The sequence below is a fragment of the Catharus ustulatus genome, chromosome 4 (assembly GCF_009819885.2).
Source record: "Catharus ustulatus isolate bCatUst1 chromosome 4, bCatUst1.pri.v2, whole genome shotgun sequence".
NCBI classification, from domain to species: Eukaryota; Metazoa; Chordata; class Aves; order Passeriformes; family Turdidae; genus Catharus; species Catharus ustulatus.
In genome coordinates, this window is record NC_046224.1 from 9,962,103 (window position 1) to 9,984,007 (window position 21,905).

The 21,905-nt window shown below is 37.2% G+C and overlaps 1 protein-coding gene across 8 annotated transcripts in view; it reads left to right on the forward strand.

Annotated features, from left to right (window-relative positions):
* PCLO (piccolo presynaptic cytomatrix protein) overlaps positions 1 to 21,905 on the forward strand; it is a 324,658-nt gene that overhangs the window by 181,657 nt on the left and 121,096 nt on the right. For all 8 annotated transcript variants that reach the window (XM_033057798.1, XM_033057799.1, XM_033057802.1 and 5 more), the window contains exons 7-9: positions 2,317 to 4,525; positions 9,596 to 9,732; positions 17,310 to 17,391. In XM_033057798.1, the coding sequence (XP_032913689.1) occupies positions 2,317 to 4,525; positions 9,596 to 9,732; positions 17,310 to 17,391 (2,428 nt within the window). The remainder of the gene's footprint in view (positions 1 to 2,316; positions 4,526 to 9,595; positions 9,733 to 17,309; positions 17,392 to 21,905) is intronic.

The window sequence follows — 21,905 nt, forward strand, 5'->3', positions numbered from 1 at the left end:
GCACCACCCGGCCAGCCCCGCCGAGCCGTGGCACTGAGCTGGGCCACCCGGCCCCGTCGGCAACCATGAGCGGGCCGAGCCTGCCTGGCCCCGCCCCGAGCCAGTAAAGCCCGCTATGCCGCGATCCTGTTACTAATTGGCCAATTTGTGAAAGCTGCGCACGGATTCTCGCGACGAACGAAAGTGCGGCTAATATTCGGGGTGCGGCTTATCTATTGACAAAGACAGCAACATTGTCGAGGCACCGGGGGTGCGGCTTATAATCCGTGCGGCTTGTATTCGTGAAACTACTGTAACTTTCTTCATATACAGGATGATCTAAAACCAAAATGGGGTGGGTTTTTTTGTTAAAATGCATAGTAATCTGACACTTAGATTTATGCGTCAGCAACTTAATTATTATCTGAAAATATTAATTCCATAAAGTTTTGTAGACCTTTTAATGACTGTTTTAATAATAGTACTTCCCAATACCAGTGACCATCTGTGACTGTTTCACCATCTGTGATCCCTATTTCAGTTCAGGAGGGGGAAATAACAGTGGTATTACACTGATTTTACAATATTAAACATTAGCCAACTAGACCTACTGTAGATTATTAATTTGTCTTTGCTTATAAGTGCACACTGAGCAAGATAAAATTAGCTCCTTTGATTTGTTGGCACAACGTGGGTTTGTGAAATGGCCATGGAAGGTGAAAAGATTAAATTGCTTTTATTGAAATCTGAAACATGCAAAAGTTGATGAACTTTAGATTAAGAGAATAAAAGAGCTTAAATGGGACTTGAAAATATGGTGAATGTTTGCTTAAAGATCCATGGCAAACGATGTGTTGATTGTTATAATTTTTTTGAAGTTAGATAACAGAGGACCAGCAAAAGAGAATTGTCAATACATCTTAAAAACTTGTACAGTTTGTTGATGCCATATTAAAATAAACTGAGAAACTCCTACATACGATTATTTATATCTTATCTGAATGAAGTAGCATTTATTTCAAAAGAAATGCTATTTTTTAGTTAAAAGCAGTTAATCCTTGCAGAAATGCTGTCCTTGCCTGCAAAGGCAGGAGAGTCAATTTGATCAATATTGTTTTTATTCTTCCCTTATTAAACTGGGCTAAAATGTTTCCATGTGTTGGTATTAACATGTCTGTATTCTATAATAGCTGAGCTGATTTTTCTTTTGTTTCAGTGTATGTTTGTAGATCAATCTCTTTTCCTTTGTTAAGGCAAAATTTGTAAGAAGCTTTTAGGGAGATAGGATGCAATTTCAAAATCATTCAGGTCCTGTTTCTTAATCTGCATATATTGCATGGGAGCCTAAACTTCAAAATTAAAAAAAAAATTCAAAAACATTAGTACTTTAGGATGCAAATTGAATTGCATCTAACCAGCTGCACTGTCTACTTTCCTAGCTGATGAAGAGAGATTGGCACCTCAAAAAAGCTACTTATCAACCTAAGGTAGATAGCTCTACATCACAACGAATCACTCTTCTACCATTAATTGTGGGGAAGTCAGACATCTGGACAGAATTAAATTGCTGTAGTTTTATACTGCTTAAAATTTTTAAAGTTTTAAACTGTAGCTTTCTGACTGGAACAAATTTTATTTATTAAAGTCTTCAGTGAACTGAAGAAAACTTATACCAGTTTTGAAAGGGACGAGAAAATTCCACATATATATGTATATATGTATATATATCTATATGTATATATATAATCAGATAGGAGGCAAAAATTACAAGATCATGTAAGAACTTACTGTCTTGTCACTAGAAAGTTCTGCTTTATTTGGACAATAAAGTGTCCATTGTGTGGCTCAGAGTCACATATTCGACTTTATAGATAATATATAAATTTAAATATCAATGTGTATATAGGTACATTTACAATTATGCAGATTTTTATTAAATTAATTTTTATATAAAAGATATACATATATATTCCCCTTGCACACACATATGCATTGAATATGTTTATGAATAAACATGCAAAACATTAAAAAAAGCAAAACCAAAAACTTTTAAATTACCATTGATTCAATTTTAAGAATATAAGGTAGATTTTTTAATCTTAGGCTAAATAAAGTCCTAGTGAGTTTCAGCCTTATTTATGCATTAGATTGCTCGTGTTTAGCAGACTAATAGCCATTTTCCTTTCTATTTCTGCTGCTTAATCACAGATACAAAATTTCCCGTGCTTTAAGGAAAGTATGTGGTTAAGTTAAAAAGCCATACCCTGAAAACATTTAAATAATTTGTGATTCATTTCCCTCCAGAATAGTGATTCAGTCTTGTTTCTTCTATTGCAGTCAAAAGGTTCTTCAAGCATGACTCCATCCAGCACTCAAAAGAAGGTGAAGAGGACTCTGCCCAATCCACCTCCAGAGGAAGTAACAGCAGGAACTCAGTCCCCATATACTTCTGTGGGATCAGTTTCACGCAGAAGGATTTGCAGGACCACCACTATGGCCAGAGCCAAAATTCTTCAGGATATAGACAGGGAATTGGATCTGGTCGAACGTGAATCAGCCAAGCTTAGAAAGAAGCAAGCAGAGCTAGATGAGGAGGAAAAAGAAATAGATGCCAAGTTGAGATACTTGGAAATGGGCATTAATAGGAGGAAAGAAGCCCTACTAAAAGAAAGAGAAAAGAGAGAGCGTGCCTATCTCCAAGGTGTAGCAGAAGAACGTGATTATATGTCAGACAGTGAAGTTAATAATACCAGGTCAACCAGAATAGAAACTCAGCATGGCTTGGAAAGACCACGTACTGCACCCCAGACAGAATTTAACCAGTTTATGCCACCACAAACCCAGCCAGAAACACAGTTTGCCCCTGCAACAAGCCCATATGCTCAATATCAATATTCATCTCCTGCCTTGCCAACTCAAGCACCAACTCAGTTCACACAGCAGTCACACTACCAACAACAGCAGCCTTTGTATCACCAGCAGGTTTCACCCTATCAGACCCAGACAGCATTCCAAACAGGAGCTACTATGTCCTTTACCCCACAGGCTCAACCTCCACCATCTCAACAGCCATCATATCAACTCCCATCACAGATGATGGTGATACAGCCAAAGCCAAGACAGACCACATTATATTTGGAGCCCAAGATAACAACAAACTATGATGTAATTCGCAATCAGCCTCTCATGATAGCACCAGTTTCAACTGACAATAGTTATGCAGTTTCCCAACTGGGCAGTAAATACTCTACCTTGGACTTAAGGATAGGACTAGATGAGAGAAACAGCATAGCAAGCAGCCCTATATCAAGCATATCTGCAGACTCATTCTATGCAGATATAGACCACCACCATACACCCCGAAATTATGTGCTGATTGATGATATAGGAGAACTTACTAAAGGAACAGGAACTCTTGGTTCCAGTTTTAGCCTCCATGAGAAAGATCTGACCAAAACCGATCGACTTCTTCGCACAACTGAGGCCAGGAGAGCACAAGAAGTGTCAGACTACCTAGCACCACTGCAGACTTCCTCTAGGTTGCATTCCTATGTTAAAGCTGAAGAAGACCCAATGGAGGACCCTTATGAGCTCAAACTTCTGAAACACCAGATAAAGCAAGAGTTCCGTAGAGGTGCAGAAAGTCTCGATCATCTGGCTGGCCTGTCACAGTATTACCATGGAGAGGGCAGCTACAGGCATTTTCCAAAATCTGAGAAATACAGCATAGGCAGGCTTACTCTTGAGAAACAGGCTGCTAAGCAGCTCCCAGCAGCCCTCCTTTACCAGAAGCAGTCAAAACACAAGAAAGCCTTGATAGACCCTAAACTAACAAAGTTTTCACCTATCCAAGAAAGCAGAGACCTTGAGCCTGACTATTCAAGCTATATGACTTCTAGCACTTCAACACTTGGGGGAATTACTACTAGGGCAAGGCTTCTTCAGGATGATATCACTTATGGCCTTAGAAAAAACATCAGTGACCAGCAGAAGTACATGGGGCCACCACTGACGTCATCCATTGGAGCAGGCCTTGGGACTGCACTAGGTCCAACAATGAGATCCGCACTACAAGATGAAGCAGACAAGTCTTACAGCAGTGGTAGTAGATCTAGGCCCTCATCTAGGCCCTCCTCAGTGTATGGGCTTGATTTGTCACTGAAAAGGGATTCTTCTAGTTCTTCTTTAAGACTGAAAGCCCAAGAAGCTGAACCTTTAGATGTTTCCTTTAGCCATGCAGCACCTTCTGGAAGAACTAAACCCACCAGTCTACCTATTAGCCAAAGCAGAGGAAGGATCCCAATAGTAGCACAGAACTCAGAGGAGGAGAGCCCACTAAGTCCTGTTGGACAGCCAATGGGAATGGCAAGAGCAGCAGCTGGACCCTTGCCACCAATATCTGCAGATACCAGGGACCAGTTTGGATCGAGCCATTCATTGCCTGAGGTCCAGCAGCATATGAGGGAGGAGTCACGGACTCGAGGCTATGATCGAGATATAGCCTTCATCATGGATGACTTCCAGCATGCCATGTCAGACAGTGAAGGTAAATTAGGCCTCAGACTGGTATCTTACTATCACAACGCAAATCCTCATTTCTATGCATGTGTCTGATTTTTGTTACACTTCAAAGATTTGTTCCTTTTCTGTTCCTTGGTGCATCTTCTGTGTATCTGCATTTTTGGGGGTTGATTTGTTTTGTCTTATTTGATATTTTTTATTTTACACTAACAGTTTCTGGATGGTGTTTACTATAGCATGCTACTGTATTGTTGTTGATTTGCTTTCCTTTTGGTTTGCTTGTGCATTTTCCTTTTCACTTGTTTATGTCTACTTTTCAATGATATTGTGTAGAACATTCCATGTACAATACAGACTCTGCCATCAGTCTTTATGTGCAGCTCTCTCCAGTGACTGTGAATAATTGAACTTATTTGCTATAGTTTTTGTTGGGATTTGGAAATAATCTCCCAAATCTCTAAAAAACTCCAGTAATTTTATGTGCATGAAATTTCATGATAGAACTCAAAAAATGATAATTCCATCTCCCGATGCACCAATTTAGATCTGTGTTTATATAGAAATAGTCTGTTCATAAGTACATATTATATGTTAGAACCATATAGAGCTTAACGTGATAGCAAAGTAACATTCTACATATGGTTTGTTGAAAGCATCCTGTCATGTGGACTTCTGTGCATTCAGAATTGTGATTATGTAAGATAATTTGTCATTTGAATGGTGCAAGACAATCTCATCCTTCAATAAACTTACATAAAGTATTGGTGGGTTATGCAGCTTAGCTGGTTTAATATGCACCCCATACATGTCTGCCAAATAAGCACAAGAGTTTATCTCACTGAAGTTCATGAAAGGAACCTTTCTGATGTATTATAAATAGTGCAATTAAAAATGCTGCTTCTGAATAAGTACAGCAGAATGTTGAAGCTGATGTTGAGTACTTAATAATTGCAAATTATGTATCAGTTTTGTTTGAGTCAGTTCAGACTTAATATATTCAAAATTGTTTAAAAATCATAAAGACAGTTTGAAGGCAAATGAAATGAATATGTTCAAAATTGTATGCACTCCCTTAATTTTTTCTTATGTGTATTTACTGCACAATAAAAGAGACTTTGCATGCGCTCTATTGTCTGTAAATGGCAATGATTGTCTCAAAAGACACATTTGCATGATTATGAAATAGTATGGTTTATTTTTCACATTTCTACTAACCTCCGTTCATTATTGCATTATTGGTTTTCTACACATGCTAAATCTTTCATAAGCATTAGAAAAATTATCTGTCTTTCTCATAGTTAATACTAAGGGATTTGTTCAGTAAGTTTCTCTTCATATTTCTTAGATATTTATAACCCCCTCATGAACTCTGTGTTTCAGCAGACACTCAGGGTCATCAGCTTTTTTGATATTTATCAGAAGTTTAATCGTTTTTTTATTGTCCTTCAATTCTTAGCACACAGAGTCCTATAATTAAATCTGAAAGCAGTTGAGAGGAATTCCCCAAGTTGCAACTCATATCCTTCTTCCTAAATAAGCAGATGCTATCTTGTCTGCTCTCAGCTTGTGACCTTTACAGGTCATTCTAGAGTCACATTGTGAAAGATACAGGACTTTTCCTCCTGAAAACTAAGGAGAACCAACCTGGGCCAAAAAAATCCAATGTGGTGCAATTCTACCTCATACAAACAGGTCATAGGGATTTATATATCTTCCCTACAGAGCATTATATTTCTCATATATATTTGTAGAAGACATACAGGTAACACTTCAAGTTGAACATGTTTCCTTTTTAAATCAGCCTCTGATGAGTTAGACCTTTTCAGCAGTATTATATTTCAAGTCACATATTCTGTGTTAGATTGATATGTTGCTCAGGGCTTCTTCTTTCAGCAGTCCTTTTCTAATTTCTGTCAAATTTTGTCATTCACAAAGAACCTTTTTCTTGGGAAACCAAAATGCTTCGTGACATTATTTTCAAATATGCAGTCTAATAGAAAGTAACCTGTGTTTAAAATAATTAATATAATTTGGATGTAAGATAAAAATTGTTCAAAAGAAGCAATTTCTACAGAAAATTATGGCCTTCTTTTTTAGGGACTGCACTCTTCTCTGTAGTGATCTGATGCCCTGACAGTGGACAGCTATTCTGGCATGTTTCATCCAGCCTTTCGGCACAATTTGCTTTGCAGCCTCTCTTTATTTTAAGCAACTGCTGAATGGTCTTGATGAGATTTTCATTAAAATAAATCAGTCTTAAGCATTGTCTTAGGAAAACTCTTCTTGTACTACAGCTTGATTTATCATATTATGAGACTTAAAAATATTAAGTTAAAGTGTCAAATTTAAATTATTTTTTCTTTGGTTCAAACTCAGAGACATACTTGACTTTCTGTTCATTTTTTATAAGTGATATCCCATAACAAATACTAGAAGAGAATGCAAATAGGACTTTGAATCTAAACCTTCTATTTTTCTCTAAGTACATACTGTAACTTAAATGACATAGTGTAATCTTAAAACCACGCTTCAGGACATAAGTAGTGCTTACACTGGGATGCCAAACTTCAAACAGGTTTAAAAAGTAGCCTTAGTGTCGAAAGAGCACAACGTCCAGAGCTGCCCATTGAAATTAAACAGCATTTTGATATCTTGAAATGCCTCGAATTTTCTCAGGGTTCCCAGTACCATGAAAACTCTGATCCAGAAAATAGATCTCTGTCAATCCCACAGCTGCTGCTTTCCACACATTATTAAGTATGCTGAAGATACTAATTTTCAGAAACACTGCAGCTATTAATCAATTTTATAAATATTAATAGCCCTTGCTGTTCAGAAGGTATAAAATATACCTTTTCTCACCTCAAGTATTATTTTTCTTTTATATGCTAATTTAGAAATTCCTCAACAGAATTTAGAAGCTTAAATTTGAGATATCAAGACATCAAGATATCAACACAGCCTATTCCTTTTTTCATCTGTGGGATTTAGAGTAATCACTGTTACTTCTCTGATTGAGTTTCTTGGATTCCACAGCTTGGAGTTCAATCTCACCTGGTTAATCTGTTTGGGTGGAACCATCTGGCTGCATTCTGTGAGCCTTAGAATAAAGGGATGAGTTCTCTAAGACTGTCAGTGGTTCATTTTGGCTGTTGTTTTCCAACTCTGACAAATCCCAGCTGTGCAAGCCAAAACCAATGGGGTGTGTATGTACACGTGAGTGCGGTGTGTGTGTGTGTGTGTGTGTGTCTGTATACACATGCATTTAGAACTTCTTAAACTTCAATAAAATGCATTAATCACCGTTTGAAAAAAAAACCAAAAAAACAAAATCAGGTAGGCTGAATGTATGGAATTCTACATTTTCAAGAGAATTAATCCTGGAAAATGTATTTCAACTGAGGCAGGGGGGAAGAAATAATTATTTCATTTGCTGAGATGATGACACAGATTGTGATAGGCAGCTTTAGCATCTGGGGTCAGGAATATGTATGAGGTTCTTCATGCAAGCTTCAGAAAGAATTTCTGCCAGGATGAGTATGAATGAGCCTACTTTGTGCAGGTACTGATCAACCAGCATAAATGTGTAAAGCATTAAATATCTGCATGCTAGATCATAATAGTTTATTGATAGCAGTTAATCAATAACTAATCAGTAGCAAGAGAAGTATCAGCTTCTAATAATGTTTCTGGTAATTCATATATGCTTATCTAAATAAGATTAAATAAACCATTTGATGTTAGATGAGTTTGTGCAGAGTCATGAAGGAAGAGACTGCATAATATCTGAATCAAGATTAAAAATTTTATGAAGGCTTAATATAATATAGAATCTTGGTTTTGTCACACACAACATATTCTTTTCAAAAAAATCATGCATATATATTATTATTCTTTTTGGAGAATTTTAAGAAATTAGTAATGAAAAAACACAACTTCGTATTTTCCCCATTAATTTTTTTTCCCAATTATTTCTTAAACCAAATAGGTAATTCTTACTTTCATAACTAAATAAGAAAGATTATTAACACTATTATATTTCTTTTAAAATTCTTTTCTGTGTCATGCGCATTCACTCTTGTTACTATAGCAAAAACTGATCTTATTTAAGGTTTGCAATTCCTTGTAGTTTTGTCTTCCTTTGATTTCCAAATTTACCTTCCTTAATAAAGCATAAAAATTCAAACTTGCCTTACATTCTATATTGCATTACCTGAACAATGCATTGGTTTACACTGATTGGCAACACAGAAGAAAAAAGGACATGATTTGTATCCCAATGGAGTGACACCTCTGTCAGTTGACCCAATAGTCAGTAAGCATAAATATATGCATTTGCTAAACTGATTTCAGTGAAATGACATTGTTTGATCCTCAAAAGATACCAAATACAACATCTACTGTTGCAAACAGAATATTAGAGTTGTAGAATGTTGGCAGAATGAACATTAAAAATCCATACACAAAGATCCATGCTGCAAAATCGGGGGATGGAATTAAAAAACAGAACATCTGTAATATTTCTTAGAATTTCAGTTACATAGATTGGTTTCATATCTTCTTTGATTTGGTTTGATATCGATTTCATAAAGAAGTTGTAATTTTCTTATATGTAGTTTCAGATTACTTCCAAAATATTTTGAACAATATACAGTTCAGAAATTTGGGAAATAGTGGATTTTGCATTTTGAGGGTTGTTTATTTTGGGTTTTGATTTGGATTTTCTGGGTTTGTTTGGGGTTTGTTTCTTAGTCTGCTTCAAAATAACTAATATGATTAAATTTTTCTCGACAAACATTTTAGAGATATGTGAAATTTGCAGTGCAATTCTTAGCTGCCAGGAGGAAGTGGCTATAGCACTCGGTAGATTTCTTCTGTATTTATACCCACGGTTTTGACATAAACAGAATTTTCTCCCTTTGCTGTCTCACAGCTAAATAATGCTCAAGTTCAATGTCTCAAGTCTCACCTCTAACTCTGCTTTAGCTGCATGGCCAATTAGTAACCACTCTGCATGTTTGCTATGCCCAATGCACATTCTTGCCCTTTGCCCAGCACTGGACCAGAGCATTTGACCTGTCCTTGGTTTTCAAAGCCTATCATCTCCGTCGGGAAGAAACAGATTGGTTTGACAAGCCCAGAGAGCCTCGTTTGGAGAATGGACACATCCTAGACAGAAGGCTGCCAGAGAAGTTGTCACACTCTCGACCACTAAGTCAACACCAAGATCAAGTAAGCTGTCAAATAAGATGTGCCTCTACTTTTATAAATGATTGATAATTTAATCATAGAGTCCAACGGTTCCCATAGGATTTACAGGATTATTCAAAATCCAGCTATAGTGCTGTTGAACCTGTATTCACCATCAATATTTGATTAACTTTTCTCTGCAATTCAGTATTAATTTTGCAGGCAGTCTCTTGACTTTTGAAATATAACTGAAAATATCTATACCTTAAGTATTCCTATTGGTGAAAAAAAATTTAAAAAGAAAACAATTAGTCTAATTTTCCCTTACCAACTTTATCCCATCAAAATTCAAGTCCCTTCATTTAGTAGTTGAAGGAAAATACTTCCTTTATCTTATTGACATTTTTCTAGTTTTAGTTGGTAAGTATAATCCCAGCAGTTTGTGAGTAATTATTGAATAAATCAACAAGACTTTATCAATCTAATACTTAGAATATTTTATTTGTTAGAGAAAGAAAGAAAAATGCCAGTCTGCTTTTCAAACTTGATGACTTTGAAATCTAGTTTACCTTAGTGTACCATCACATTTCCAATATTTATTAACAAAGTTTATGTATTTCAGATCTCTAAGGTCTTCAATTGCTTGTTTCAGTTGTTATTTTTACTGATTGATTTAGGTTATATCTGTATATATTCTTATGATTTCATTTGGATAACATTTTTACATGAGATCCAACACAATGAGTGCATTTCCTCAAGACAAGAGGAAATCACCTCAGATTGTGTCAGGGTAGGTTTAGATTAGATATTAGCAAAAATGTCCTCATGGAAAGGATGGTCAAGCATTGGAACAGACTGCCCAGGGAAATGATGGAGTCATCATCCCTGGAAGTGCTCAAGAAACACGTGGATATGGCACTTGAGGACTTGAGGTTTGTGGTCAACATGGTGGTAGTACTTGGTTGACAGTTGGACTTGATCATCTGAGATGTCTTTTCCAACCTTAACAATCCTATGATTCTGAGAGAGGTATTGCATGACTCCTTAATAGCTTATATTGCTCACATTAATTCCTCAGTTACATGCAAAACAGGAATATCCCACTGTCAACCAGCCTTTAGTTTTATGCTGGTGAGCATTTTCACTGACATTCGACAATCAAATGTAGGTTTTATGAAGTAACAACGTAGATTTTTCAAAGTAAATGTTAAGGTGTCTCACAATACAAGCAGTCATTTATTTTTTCCCTCCTTTTCTTTCCCTAGCATATACTGAGATTTACAAACCCTGGGTTGTACTGAGCCTACTCATTTATTGTTGAGAAAAAGGGCTTTATATGATAAAATTCTTATAGCAATCTATTCCAATAGATCTATGATTCTATGAATCAACTGAATTGCAAGACAAAGGATGTTTTTGAGTCTTAACAGCTCTTAATATCCCTGGCAATAGTTTAAAAAACTGTTTATCTGAGCACTTTAATCCTCAATACAATTTTTTTTTATTATTTATTCTAAGCATGCATAATTGTATTTTAACACTACAGCTTTCTAAGGTAAAATTGAAAATTTTCCTGAAAATCAGATTTTTCCAAAAGAATTACTGCTAACCCTGAGCTACGTGATAAGGAGGTGGTTAGTAAGAAACACTTTACTTCTAAAGCTCCAGAACTTTTTTCCTGGAAAACAGTTCCAAGTCAAGGTCTTAGTCCCAGAGATCTGATCTTTGCTGCTTTCTCTCATATAAATAACACTACACTAGGACTGGTTAAAAATTTTTATTCAAAATGTTTCAGCAGGAAGGTTAAAGGGCCTAAGAGTCCTTGTTTTCCTGGATATTTCCAGGAAGAAAATATGCATTTTTTTCCTCCCTCATGCTGTTGCGATATCCCCATGCTTATATGCAAATACAGATACAGTGTTAAAATATTGCCAAATACATTTTTTAAGGTTTTGTGAAATATGAGGTGTAAATTGGAGAGTGAATGTGTTCTAAATAATTCTGTCTGATGCCATGTAAAGCCTCAGCTGAAGAGAAGTGATGTGTGAAGAGAAGCTTTGCAACAGGTCCTTCTTCTGTTTCCATCCAGGGTAGCTATTGTCAGTCACACACCAGTAAAAAATAGTATTAATGACTCTGCAGAAGGTCTCACCAACTCCACACCATCTACCTAATCAAAATGTTACGCAGAGTTTGTGTGTGTTAAGTGTCTTCTCTGAACATTTGTTTAAGCTAATTTAGAAACAAATATCTTTTCAGACACATCCAGAAATTAAATTGCTTTGTGACAAGAAAAAAGGGCCAGAAATATTTTTTAAAAGTTTCATTATCTCCATGCTGATTCGTGAAATACTTAGGAATAGGAGAAAGTAAATCGGTATTAACATCTCTCTTTTCTTAGCATTATATTTCCAAGCAATGAAGGCAAATAAACCATATCAGGCCAATGAGAGTGGTGAGGCAAAGTAACCATTCCCGAAGGGTTCTTTCAGCCCTGTGTGTAAGAAAAGGGTTAGTGAATTCATTGTGCCATGCTGTCTCCTGTATCCACACCTCAGTTCTTCACAGGAACCTGTAGTGTCCAAGTATAAAGTGCTCTAGAGAGAAAAATGGCAAGTCATTCTCCATTCAGAACCATCTGAACATATCCACCTTCACTCAGAACTTCCTTTGCTGCAGATGATTTCCTGAAATCAGTTAGGAGGGAAGTTTCCTGGTTAGCACAGGAATTAATCCATTACAACTCCCTTAATATCTCTTACTGAGCTCAAACTAGCCACAGAAAGAATAATTTGCATCAATAGCACTGCTACTGTGACATTACTGCATTACTGTTTGTAATGTATCAGTTTTCCCAAATACTGGCTCTAAATTTGCTATTTTTATAATCTTCTGTGTAAAAAAATTAAAATCTTTTAATGACCACTACTACATGTGTATTCCAGAAGATTTTGATTCACATGTGTGAAAAATCAATTTTCTTACTAGATGAAATCAGAACTGCTTGATTATATCCCACAGAGTCTGTACAACCAAAGGCAATAAATAAAGCACAACCCTGATCTTTTGAAGCAAGAATGCAGTGGAGTGACAACCCTGAACCTCCACGCTTCTACGGATTTCTTATAACCTAGCAGATTAAGCTCACATACTGTATTATAAATATTAAAATGCATTTGTTTCTATAGCAACTTCTGTGGTGCTATTTAGTATTCTGAAACCACATTAAATTGCAGTTCAGTTGAATATCTTAATAGCCATTTTCCAGTGTATTGATTCTGGACTGCTTCCCTGAGAAGGGTAAAACCTGATCAATTTATAATCAATTGTAGAATTCCCACTTTCCTGTCGATTGCTATTGACTTCAACAGTTTGCTTAGTCACTCCCAGTTCACCAGCAACTTCTTTAAACCTCCAGACATCAAGAGGTTTTTTTCTTATTACTTTCTGTGAAAATTATTTGCATATCCTGAACTAAACTGGCTGTTACAGTTTGGAAAAGAAGAGTAGGAGAAGGACCCAGGGCAGTACAAGTTCATGACAAGGGCATGGACAATGAAGGTATATTAAGAGACCATAAGTAGTTTTCCAGTGAGGGGTTTTAAATACTTGCAGTCATCATAGGTGGTTCTTTTTAAGACTGAAGTGAATAATAAAATCCTAAACTCATCATAATACCAGTATATTGCTGTCAGTTCACTTAGGCAAAGTTTTCTAATCACAAAAACAAAGCAAGGGTCCTAGATATAAAACTTTTTAATGCAATCCTCTATTTCTAAACACCCTAAAGAATTATATGCTTTTCTCTACATTCATGGCTCATTACAACTCTCTTGAAATTTAAGTCAAGCCTTTTCAGGGGCACTTGGATATTTAGAAATTATTAAAAACTTGGTCATAAGGTGAGCAGAGGGGCTAAAATGACAAAATACCATTTGTGACAAAGATTCAAAAGGCTACCTGAAAACTTTTGTTCCACATTTTTGAAGTGCATCTACTTAGTTTAGATTGTTTTCCAACTAGCGAAGATAATTTTTTAAAAATTGTAGTAAACTGTTTTCTGTTAGAGACTTAGGGGAGGGGAGACATTTTGTGATTGAGATTCTCTGGAAATATGATGAGAAATGGGACATTTACAACTTTAGTGCAATTGTTAAAATATTTAATGTAAAGAGTGGATTGTTAGCCACCCCCTCACTGTATTCACGAAGGAATTTCACTGGCAGTGCCTCATTTCTTAGTCACTCCGAAATTATTTTCTCTCTGCATGCCAGAATGACTTCTGGAGCAAAGGTCAGTGTTGAATTTACCTAATTGCAGAAGAAAATGCAACTCATTTGCAATTTATTAATGAGCAGGAACATTGTATTTGTTAAGTCTTTATTTGGTCTTTTCCAAATTATCTCCATCACTGGGGATCTATCAGCAGAAAGAACTTTCTGCCTTGAGGATTTCTAGATAGCTCAACATTTGTGCTCTGCACTGAGAGAATTTAGGGGTTCAAAGGGGCAGAATTACCACAGCTGGAGAAATTCTTGGTACCAGCTTGCACAGCCTGTGTGCGCTCATGCAACTACCGTGGTATTCAAAAATAAGGATGGATACTGCCTAACCCACCACCTTGAGCATCCACCATCTGGATACCTTCCTCAGGTAAAGTTTCCCCTGAAAATAGTATTTCCCTAAGGACAGCAACCAACTGTAGCTGCTGAGAGTCACCTTAACAGGCCCTGTGAAACACCAGCGGAAGGGCAGATTATTCTTCTTGATTATCATCTTTAGCTTATAATATTCCCTTTTATGAAGCTTCCGTAGTGTTTATTTATCAGACAAAACACTTAAAGACAACAGGAAATTAAATGCACTTTTAAACTCATTGTCTGTACCAGTTTTAGAAACTCTCTGCACAATTATTCCCCATTAATTCCATTTTGGAGGGCCTTTGAGTTGACTAATAACATGAAACACACGACCAGAGCTTACATTTCCTGAGGAAGAGGATGATATGCCAGTTCTGAATTACAAATCAAGTGTGCTGAATGCTCCCAAAAGGTGAGGAAGTTCATGACAGGGACAGATGGCAGAAATCTCTGGGGTTTGTAAAAGATAAGTGGGATCAAGTCAACTTTTGCCCTGTGACCTAAATCTGGGCTTGTGGGCTGACATGTTCTCCACTCCTGCAGCTGTGCAGTGGAAGGATGGCCTCTCTGCACCAGTTTGGATTTCCACTGTCACCATTGTACGGCTTCTCTGTCTTCACTGGGGAAACTGGGGCAAGAGTCAGCTAGAAGGGATTCCTGCCATATATTCAGGTGAAGGGAAAGCAACTTCAGTGGAAGTAAAATGTGAACAATTAGGAACACAAAATAATTTGTGTTCTACAGATTCAGAAATATTCTAGTAAATTTTCAGATAAATTTTCAGATAAATTTCAGAATAATGTGTGTATTATAAGTTTTCAAATATTCTAGTAAATTTAAATAAATATGCTTACTGATGGTTAAAGGAAAACATCAAGAACAATGTAATTGTTCTCAGTATTATCTGTTTACAGCAACCACTGTTTTTTCCTATTTATTCTGCCACTTTCAGAAACGTCTGGTCTGAAAGTAAAGTCCTAATGAAATGTTCCATTTAAGAACTGATTCCCACCAACAATAAAATAATAATATACTTCCCTGGACACTAATAAAATTCAATGATTTTATTTAGACCTATGTGAATCACAAAAATTTATTCTTCTCATAGAATTCTGGAAGTTATGAGGAAGCAATAGGCTAAAGAAGGAAACAGTCTGTATTTCTGATGTATTTGTTAGCAGTCATGTACAGTATTGTACAATTGAATATTCCTGGATTGTTTTTTGGTTTTTTATTTTAAAAAATGAAAGAAGATAGAGCAAGTGAAACAATATGAATTGAAGTTGAGGAGCTGCAGCATTCCTCAATTAAATTGAATTGCTCCCACCAAAATGATCCCAGCTAAGGATCTATTCAAATGTGTTCATACACTTCTTGTAAACAGCAATATTTCATAATTTTTTTATTTAATTCAAAATAAAATTAGATGCATTCTTTCACATTTTATACAATTTTATGTAAGCTACCTGTGACAAATGGATCACTTTCATTGTCAATATAAAACTTGCTGAATTTCTGACACCGAACATAACACTCTCCTTATCCACTAATGAGTGTGGAAGTCTCATGGAACTTTTTACACTCCTGGTAATATTAGACTATATTCTGACAAAATCCCATGATAAATTCAAATGTCTGCCTGATCTCATGTTCTGTTTTATTCTGGAGTACTTGTCTACTACCAAATCCATGATATCCCTTATGTCTGGCATTAATTACAGTCAATATTGCTCTCACTGTACTAAGGGAGTATTTGAATCTTCTAGATGCAGCATCACTCACATGGATAAATAACTGACTTATGACAACAGATGTATAAACTCTTCTGCTTACTGTGGGATTGAGCTAAGCAAGTCCCCTGACCTGTTTTCCCATCCTTTATGTGCACTATCCATTAACTTCATAAACTCTCCAGGGCAGAACTAGGTTTGAAGTGCTTGGCTCAGGAGGAGCTTAATCCCTTTAAATGCTACTTAAATATAAATAATAGCAATAAACTCTTGGCAGCAGACTGCTGATACCCTCAAGCTGCTGCATTGCCATGCTGAGTAATATTGTCCCCTTGGCTCCCTGAGGCTGCTCCCTGAGGTCCCATCCTGGGCCAGGCACAGTGGTGCTCCCTCCTCTTGGTCCAGGAGCATCGCCAGGAGCTGACATGCTGAGGCAGAGAAGTGATGGGTTCATCTTTGCTACCAAAAGACTGAAACTGCAGCAAATTGGGGGTGTGATGGCTGTGAGAGTGTTGCAACCAACACTCTGCAGAGGCATTTTGGTGTGGTGATCATCCCTGGAAGGTGGGTCAGTCCCTGCAGCTTGGCCCCTCCTATGCCCAAGCCATGGTGCAGGTGGGATCAGTCCAACAGGAAAACTGGCTCTTTAGAGTGTGTCATGCGGTGCATTGCTTTGAGCTTTGGTGTGATCTAGGATCAGCCCAGGTAAATGTTGCACATTTTCATACCGAATGTAGTCCTATGAGTTTTAGTTTGGGTCCTTCATACGGCTTTTGTAATCTGAAGATGAGGCACATTGGACCATGTAGTTTTGCTGAAACTAAAGCAGTAACTCATAGATGTAACACATTAAACTAACATTTTGTTTGCTTGTCTAACAAAAAAAAAATTATAAAAAATATGGGAATCATGTTTTGTTTCTTCTTCTGATAAACACTGCTCGAATAAAGGATTATAGTTAAAAGAAGTGACACAACAGAGTGACCAATTTCTAGTCACTCAGAAAAATCAGAACTAATACAATATTTGAAATTAATCTGGAGTTATGGAAGCAAATATTCATTACCCCACAGAAGGAATTTGCAGTCTGACAAATGTCTTCAAACTTGGGACAGTTTTTGAATTGAGAAGTTGTGATATTTCCCCTGATTAAATGTTTGTTTGCTTGTTTCTGTTTCAACTGTCTGAAATTATTAATGCAATTGTTGTTGGTTTATCTTTTTATGACATGCATATTTGTGTTCCTCAGATAAATGGGAAGCCCCTGCAGTACATTTTCCCTCATACAAGGCTCAAACTACTGAGAGACCCAAAGGATCACACAGTTTCAGGTAAAAAACCTTCTTCCAGACATGATAATTAATTTGATTAGCATGAATTATACAAAAGATTTCCCATATTAAAAATAGTTCCTGTGTTTATGCAGCAGGAAATTCAGTGGTCATTTTAAATCTTGCTCATTGACTATAACAGAAAGCAGCAGTGCATAAAAAGGGTCACGACATCTGTTCAAGATATATAAGCTGTACAGACGTTAAAAACAGAGGAAAATCTGTTGTTTTATCCATATGAACAGTCTGTTTTGCTGTTGCTTTTTATGTAACTATATTCTCTGCACGAGTCCTTATAAAATAAGCTTGTGTGGGTGTTCAACATGTACAGAACTGAGAATTTTATTCTTTCTGTTCTGGAGCTCTACCCTCACCCCCTGCCCTGCTACCCCCATAGAGGGGTTTAGCAGAAAAATCAGATCCCACTTTTCTGTGATATCTTCACATGGATACGTTTATCATAGGACTTCGGATTCCTTCTCTTTCCCTGACACTGACACAAATGTTCATGTAAGTCAGAGTCTGCTTGCCAAGGATATGAAAGTGGCAGAGGTGATATTCATTCACCTCCCAGGCTGAGAACTAGAATGCAGTGTGATATTTTCATGTGTCAAACTCTAAAATGCTGCCAGTTACAGGCTCTGGCCCAGGTAAGGTCTCTGTCTGAGCTTCTGGAAGGGCACCCTTTCTCACATCTAATACTGATATGAAACTCAAAGTGATTTCAATACACTGTTTTTGTTCTTTCACAGGTAGATGCTTTAAGCAGTTTTGTCGTGAAACCATCAGACTTTCTTTTAACTTGCTTAAAAAATTCTAACAGTGTGTGTCAAACTCTGTTTCTGCACAGAAGTAATTACTGACTGCCAACCCTGGTGTTCCCTCGAGCATTAAGTAGAAAGTGGCATGAACTTACTTGAATTGCTAAATATTGTTTTCACAGGGTTTCTGGCAGTAAAGTCTTGATAATTTCCAACCTCAGTACCCACCTCATATTTAGGGTGTTAAATGAATGTTCTGTATGCATTATGAGGTATTTTCTTGTTAGTCAGCGTAACACCCACTGATGATTTCAGGCTGCAGAAAGACCCCTCCACCCACGCAGCCCAGTCTGAAAGGAGCTGCCAGCTCTGCTGTGTGTCAGCCTGTGCTGCTCCAGGCCCTCCCAGTCCACAGGAACTCCTTGGCATCCTCGTAGGGATCTTTGCCCTGCGGGCTGATGAGTAATGCTGAGATTCAAGCTGCTCTCTTACTCAAAAATAAGAGGAATTACAACCACACAGCTGTAAAGCTCGTGATTTAGTGTTGTTGAAGCCTACTCTCCTATGTAAAATTAATTACCCTTATGCAGTGGGAAATGCCTGTTCCAAATTCTCGACTAACTCTCCTGCTGGCAGTAACAGCAATGCATTGTGCCTCAGGGAAAATGCCTTGTGAGCAGTGACGGGCAGACCCAAGGTGTAGATATTGACATCTCATGCCTATGCACAAATTAGGTCACATAGAATCAAAAATTAACTCAGGGTCTGCTGAAGTAATATAGCCCACACTGGAATTGCTTGCTGCTATAGCTGTATAACGTGCTTAAATTCTAATTGGAGAAAGCGAGCTTGGCTCTGTCTACAAGCTGCAGTCATACTTTTGTGTTTTAGTCCAGATACATGCAAGGAGACCTGCACAGATACATTCCTGTGTGATGCATGCATAGATTTCCCTACAAATATTTAAAGACCTAGATGCAAATTGTACAGAAAAGAGCCAAAGGTAGAATAAGGTGGCCTTGAAACAGAATTAGCTGTAGGTTTTACTTCTTATAAAGCTTCAAAGTACTTTAATTCCTTGACTGTTCACCTCCTTCCCTTCACTTCTCTCGAGTGTCTAAATGACTTAAGTACATGAAAACTCTCTTTGAATGTCCAGTGTGTTTTGCTTAGCCCTCAGCTTTCCAAATGACCTTTACCAGAGACAGGTACATGGCTTTAAAAATAATTAAGTTTTATTAAACATTATCTGAAAACTAATAGCAAACACCTGTGTTTATTAACCAGACAATGTCTATGAACCAGAGGAAGACACAGAAGTCTATTAAGCAGCAAAAGTTATGTAAAATATTGGAAAATTTAAAAATATATACTTTTATATCATCACAGTTATCCCACTACAAGAGTTTGGGCATTCATATAGATTCCATATCTGATTTCTTCCCCACCTGGTTTCTTTCTCTTTCTTTCTTTGTTTTTATTTATTCCCTTTGTCTCTTTTTGGTCTTCCTTTCTCCCTGCCTTTGTTTCTTATCAAAAGTACCACAATGAGGTGATGACTCACTTTGTCTGCATTTATACTTGCTGCATAAACACAGGAAGTGTGTATGTTAAAAACCACAATCCTCAGTAAAGCTCACATGGGGAGTCAGATCTTTCCAAGAGAACAGTCACTGTTGAAACCACCCTTTCAGTAGCATCTTCAGCTGAACTTTTTTGTTGCTGGATTCTCACAAGCCAGCTGGCCTGTGGTCCTGGGTGACCACAACAGCAGATGCACCATCCATTGTCTCTGATTTCCTCATAGTATGTACAAAACATCCTCTGTCTTGGCTATGCACAAAAGCCTCTCCTATGTGATCATTGCTGCACATGCAAGAGCAGTTTATACTTATGTTTTAAATGATCTGTGTGCAGTTTGGTCGGTTCTGAAGCAGAAACTACCTGGGGAGATGACTGAGACTGACAGATTCTCCTCATGAGATTCGTGATCACACCTTCCGTGTATCTTGAGTGTGCACAGCAGGAGTTACATAGGGAAATGTCCTTAACTGTACAAAATTCCCACTCGGAGAGTTCCTGTAACTGTTGACCAGCTGCTTTGCTGGGAAGCTGGCCAGTGTTTCAGCTGATTATCTCATCTCACTGGAGCTTTTGGGCCAGCCCAGGCATTAATGATTCATTGTGCCAGGTTAGCCCAGATAACCAACTCTACCACACTAGCTGTAATTGGAGGACAAGATTTCATCCTAATATCACCATTATTAGTTGAATTCCACAGGTCTCATCATATTCTTACCACAGTAGATGCTATTGCCTGATTGTGAATCCAACAATTGTCACATTCTGAATATAAGACTAGTCCCAAATATTTTAAAATTCAGGTTTTTTCACTACATATTATGTGCACATGTATTTGGTTTATTTGATTTCTTGATTAATGAAAACTGATTCTGAGGTACAGATGCCTCTGATGCCTCTTACATAACCTGGGATAATTTTGCACAGAGAAGCATATAATGTGAATTTTGGCATGTGAATGAGGTGCTTGAAGGTTGAGAAACTGAGCCAAAATTGTGATGGCAAGAGAATAGTAGTGCTGAATGACAAATAAATGTATACATCCTCACTGGCCAGTTTCTTGAAGGTTCTTGTTTCTTTATTATATGCCAAAATCTAGAGCAAACAGATCTACTTTTTGAGATACGCAGTGTCCCCTCAAACAGTGCTGAGAGGTGTGAAGGAATTTCCAAGAATTTACTTTGCAAAGATTGATTAATAATTTTCAATTAAGAAAAAAAAGAATTGGCATTGTGGTTACGCTAAGGTGCCAAAGAAATGCCAGCAGCAATCAGTGAATGATAATGTAGCAGTGTTTAATGCTCCAGAAACTCACTATTTGTTTTCACTGAAAGTCCCTTGTTTCTTTGGATCCTTTAGCAGAGCAGCATATGCACAGTTTTATACTGCAGAATTTTCTTTTCTGTTTTTTATCATGCCATTATTATATTTGAAAAAGTGAATTAAAGATATGGCTACTGAAGGTAATGAAAGCACTGGCAATACCTTTGGAAGTGTTGCAAAAATAACTTACATTGTGTTACTCCTGATCAGGAAGCTGTTTAGGAACACTTGGGGGGTGGGGGGAAATCCAACAAGGCAGACACATCTCAGTAAAGGTGCAATGAGTACACTCAGTCTAAGGTAATTTTTACTCCTTTACCTCACATAGGCTGAGTCAGAAGTAATTCTTCCATTTGAAAGATGTTCTGTGTTTCCAGGAAAAAAAATTACCTTTGAGCAACCAGACTGTCCATGTTGGGGAACATCCTCTTCAATTCTGGTTAAAAAAAAAAACAAACAAAAGAGGCAGAGAAACGATTCAGAAAAATCTGCAAACTTTGTAATGGAGTAAAGAAGTAAATTAGATGGTGGGCAGAAGATTGCATCCCTAATCTCCACCTCAGCAGTGATGTCAGTGAAACTGCAAGTAGAATTACAGGATAGCTGTAATGCTGCACACACGTCAGACATGCCTCATACTCTCCAAAAGGATTGCTAATTCCTGCAAACAACACTACATTTCTGCAGTGTGCCAGCTCATGCAGTGCTTATCCAGATGGAGATGAAGGGAATTCAAAGAGTTTTCCCATATCAAGACCTCACTGCTATAGTCAGTCCCTAAATAAGCAACCCTATATATTTAGGATTCTTTCACCTGCAAGTTCAGCAAAATTAGTTCTTACAGCAAAA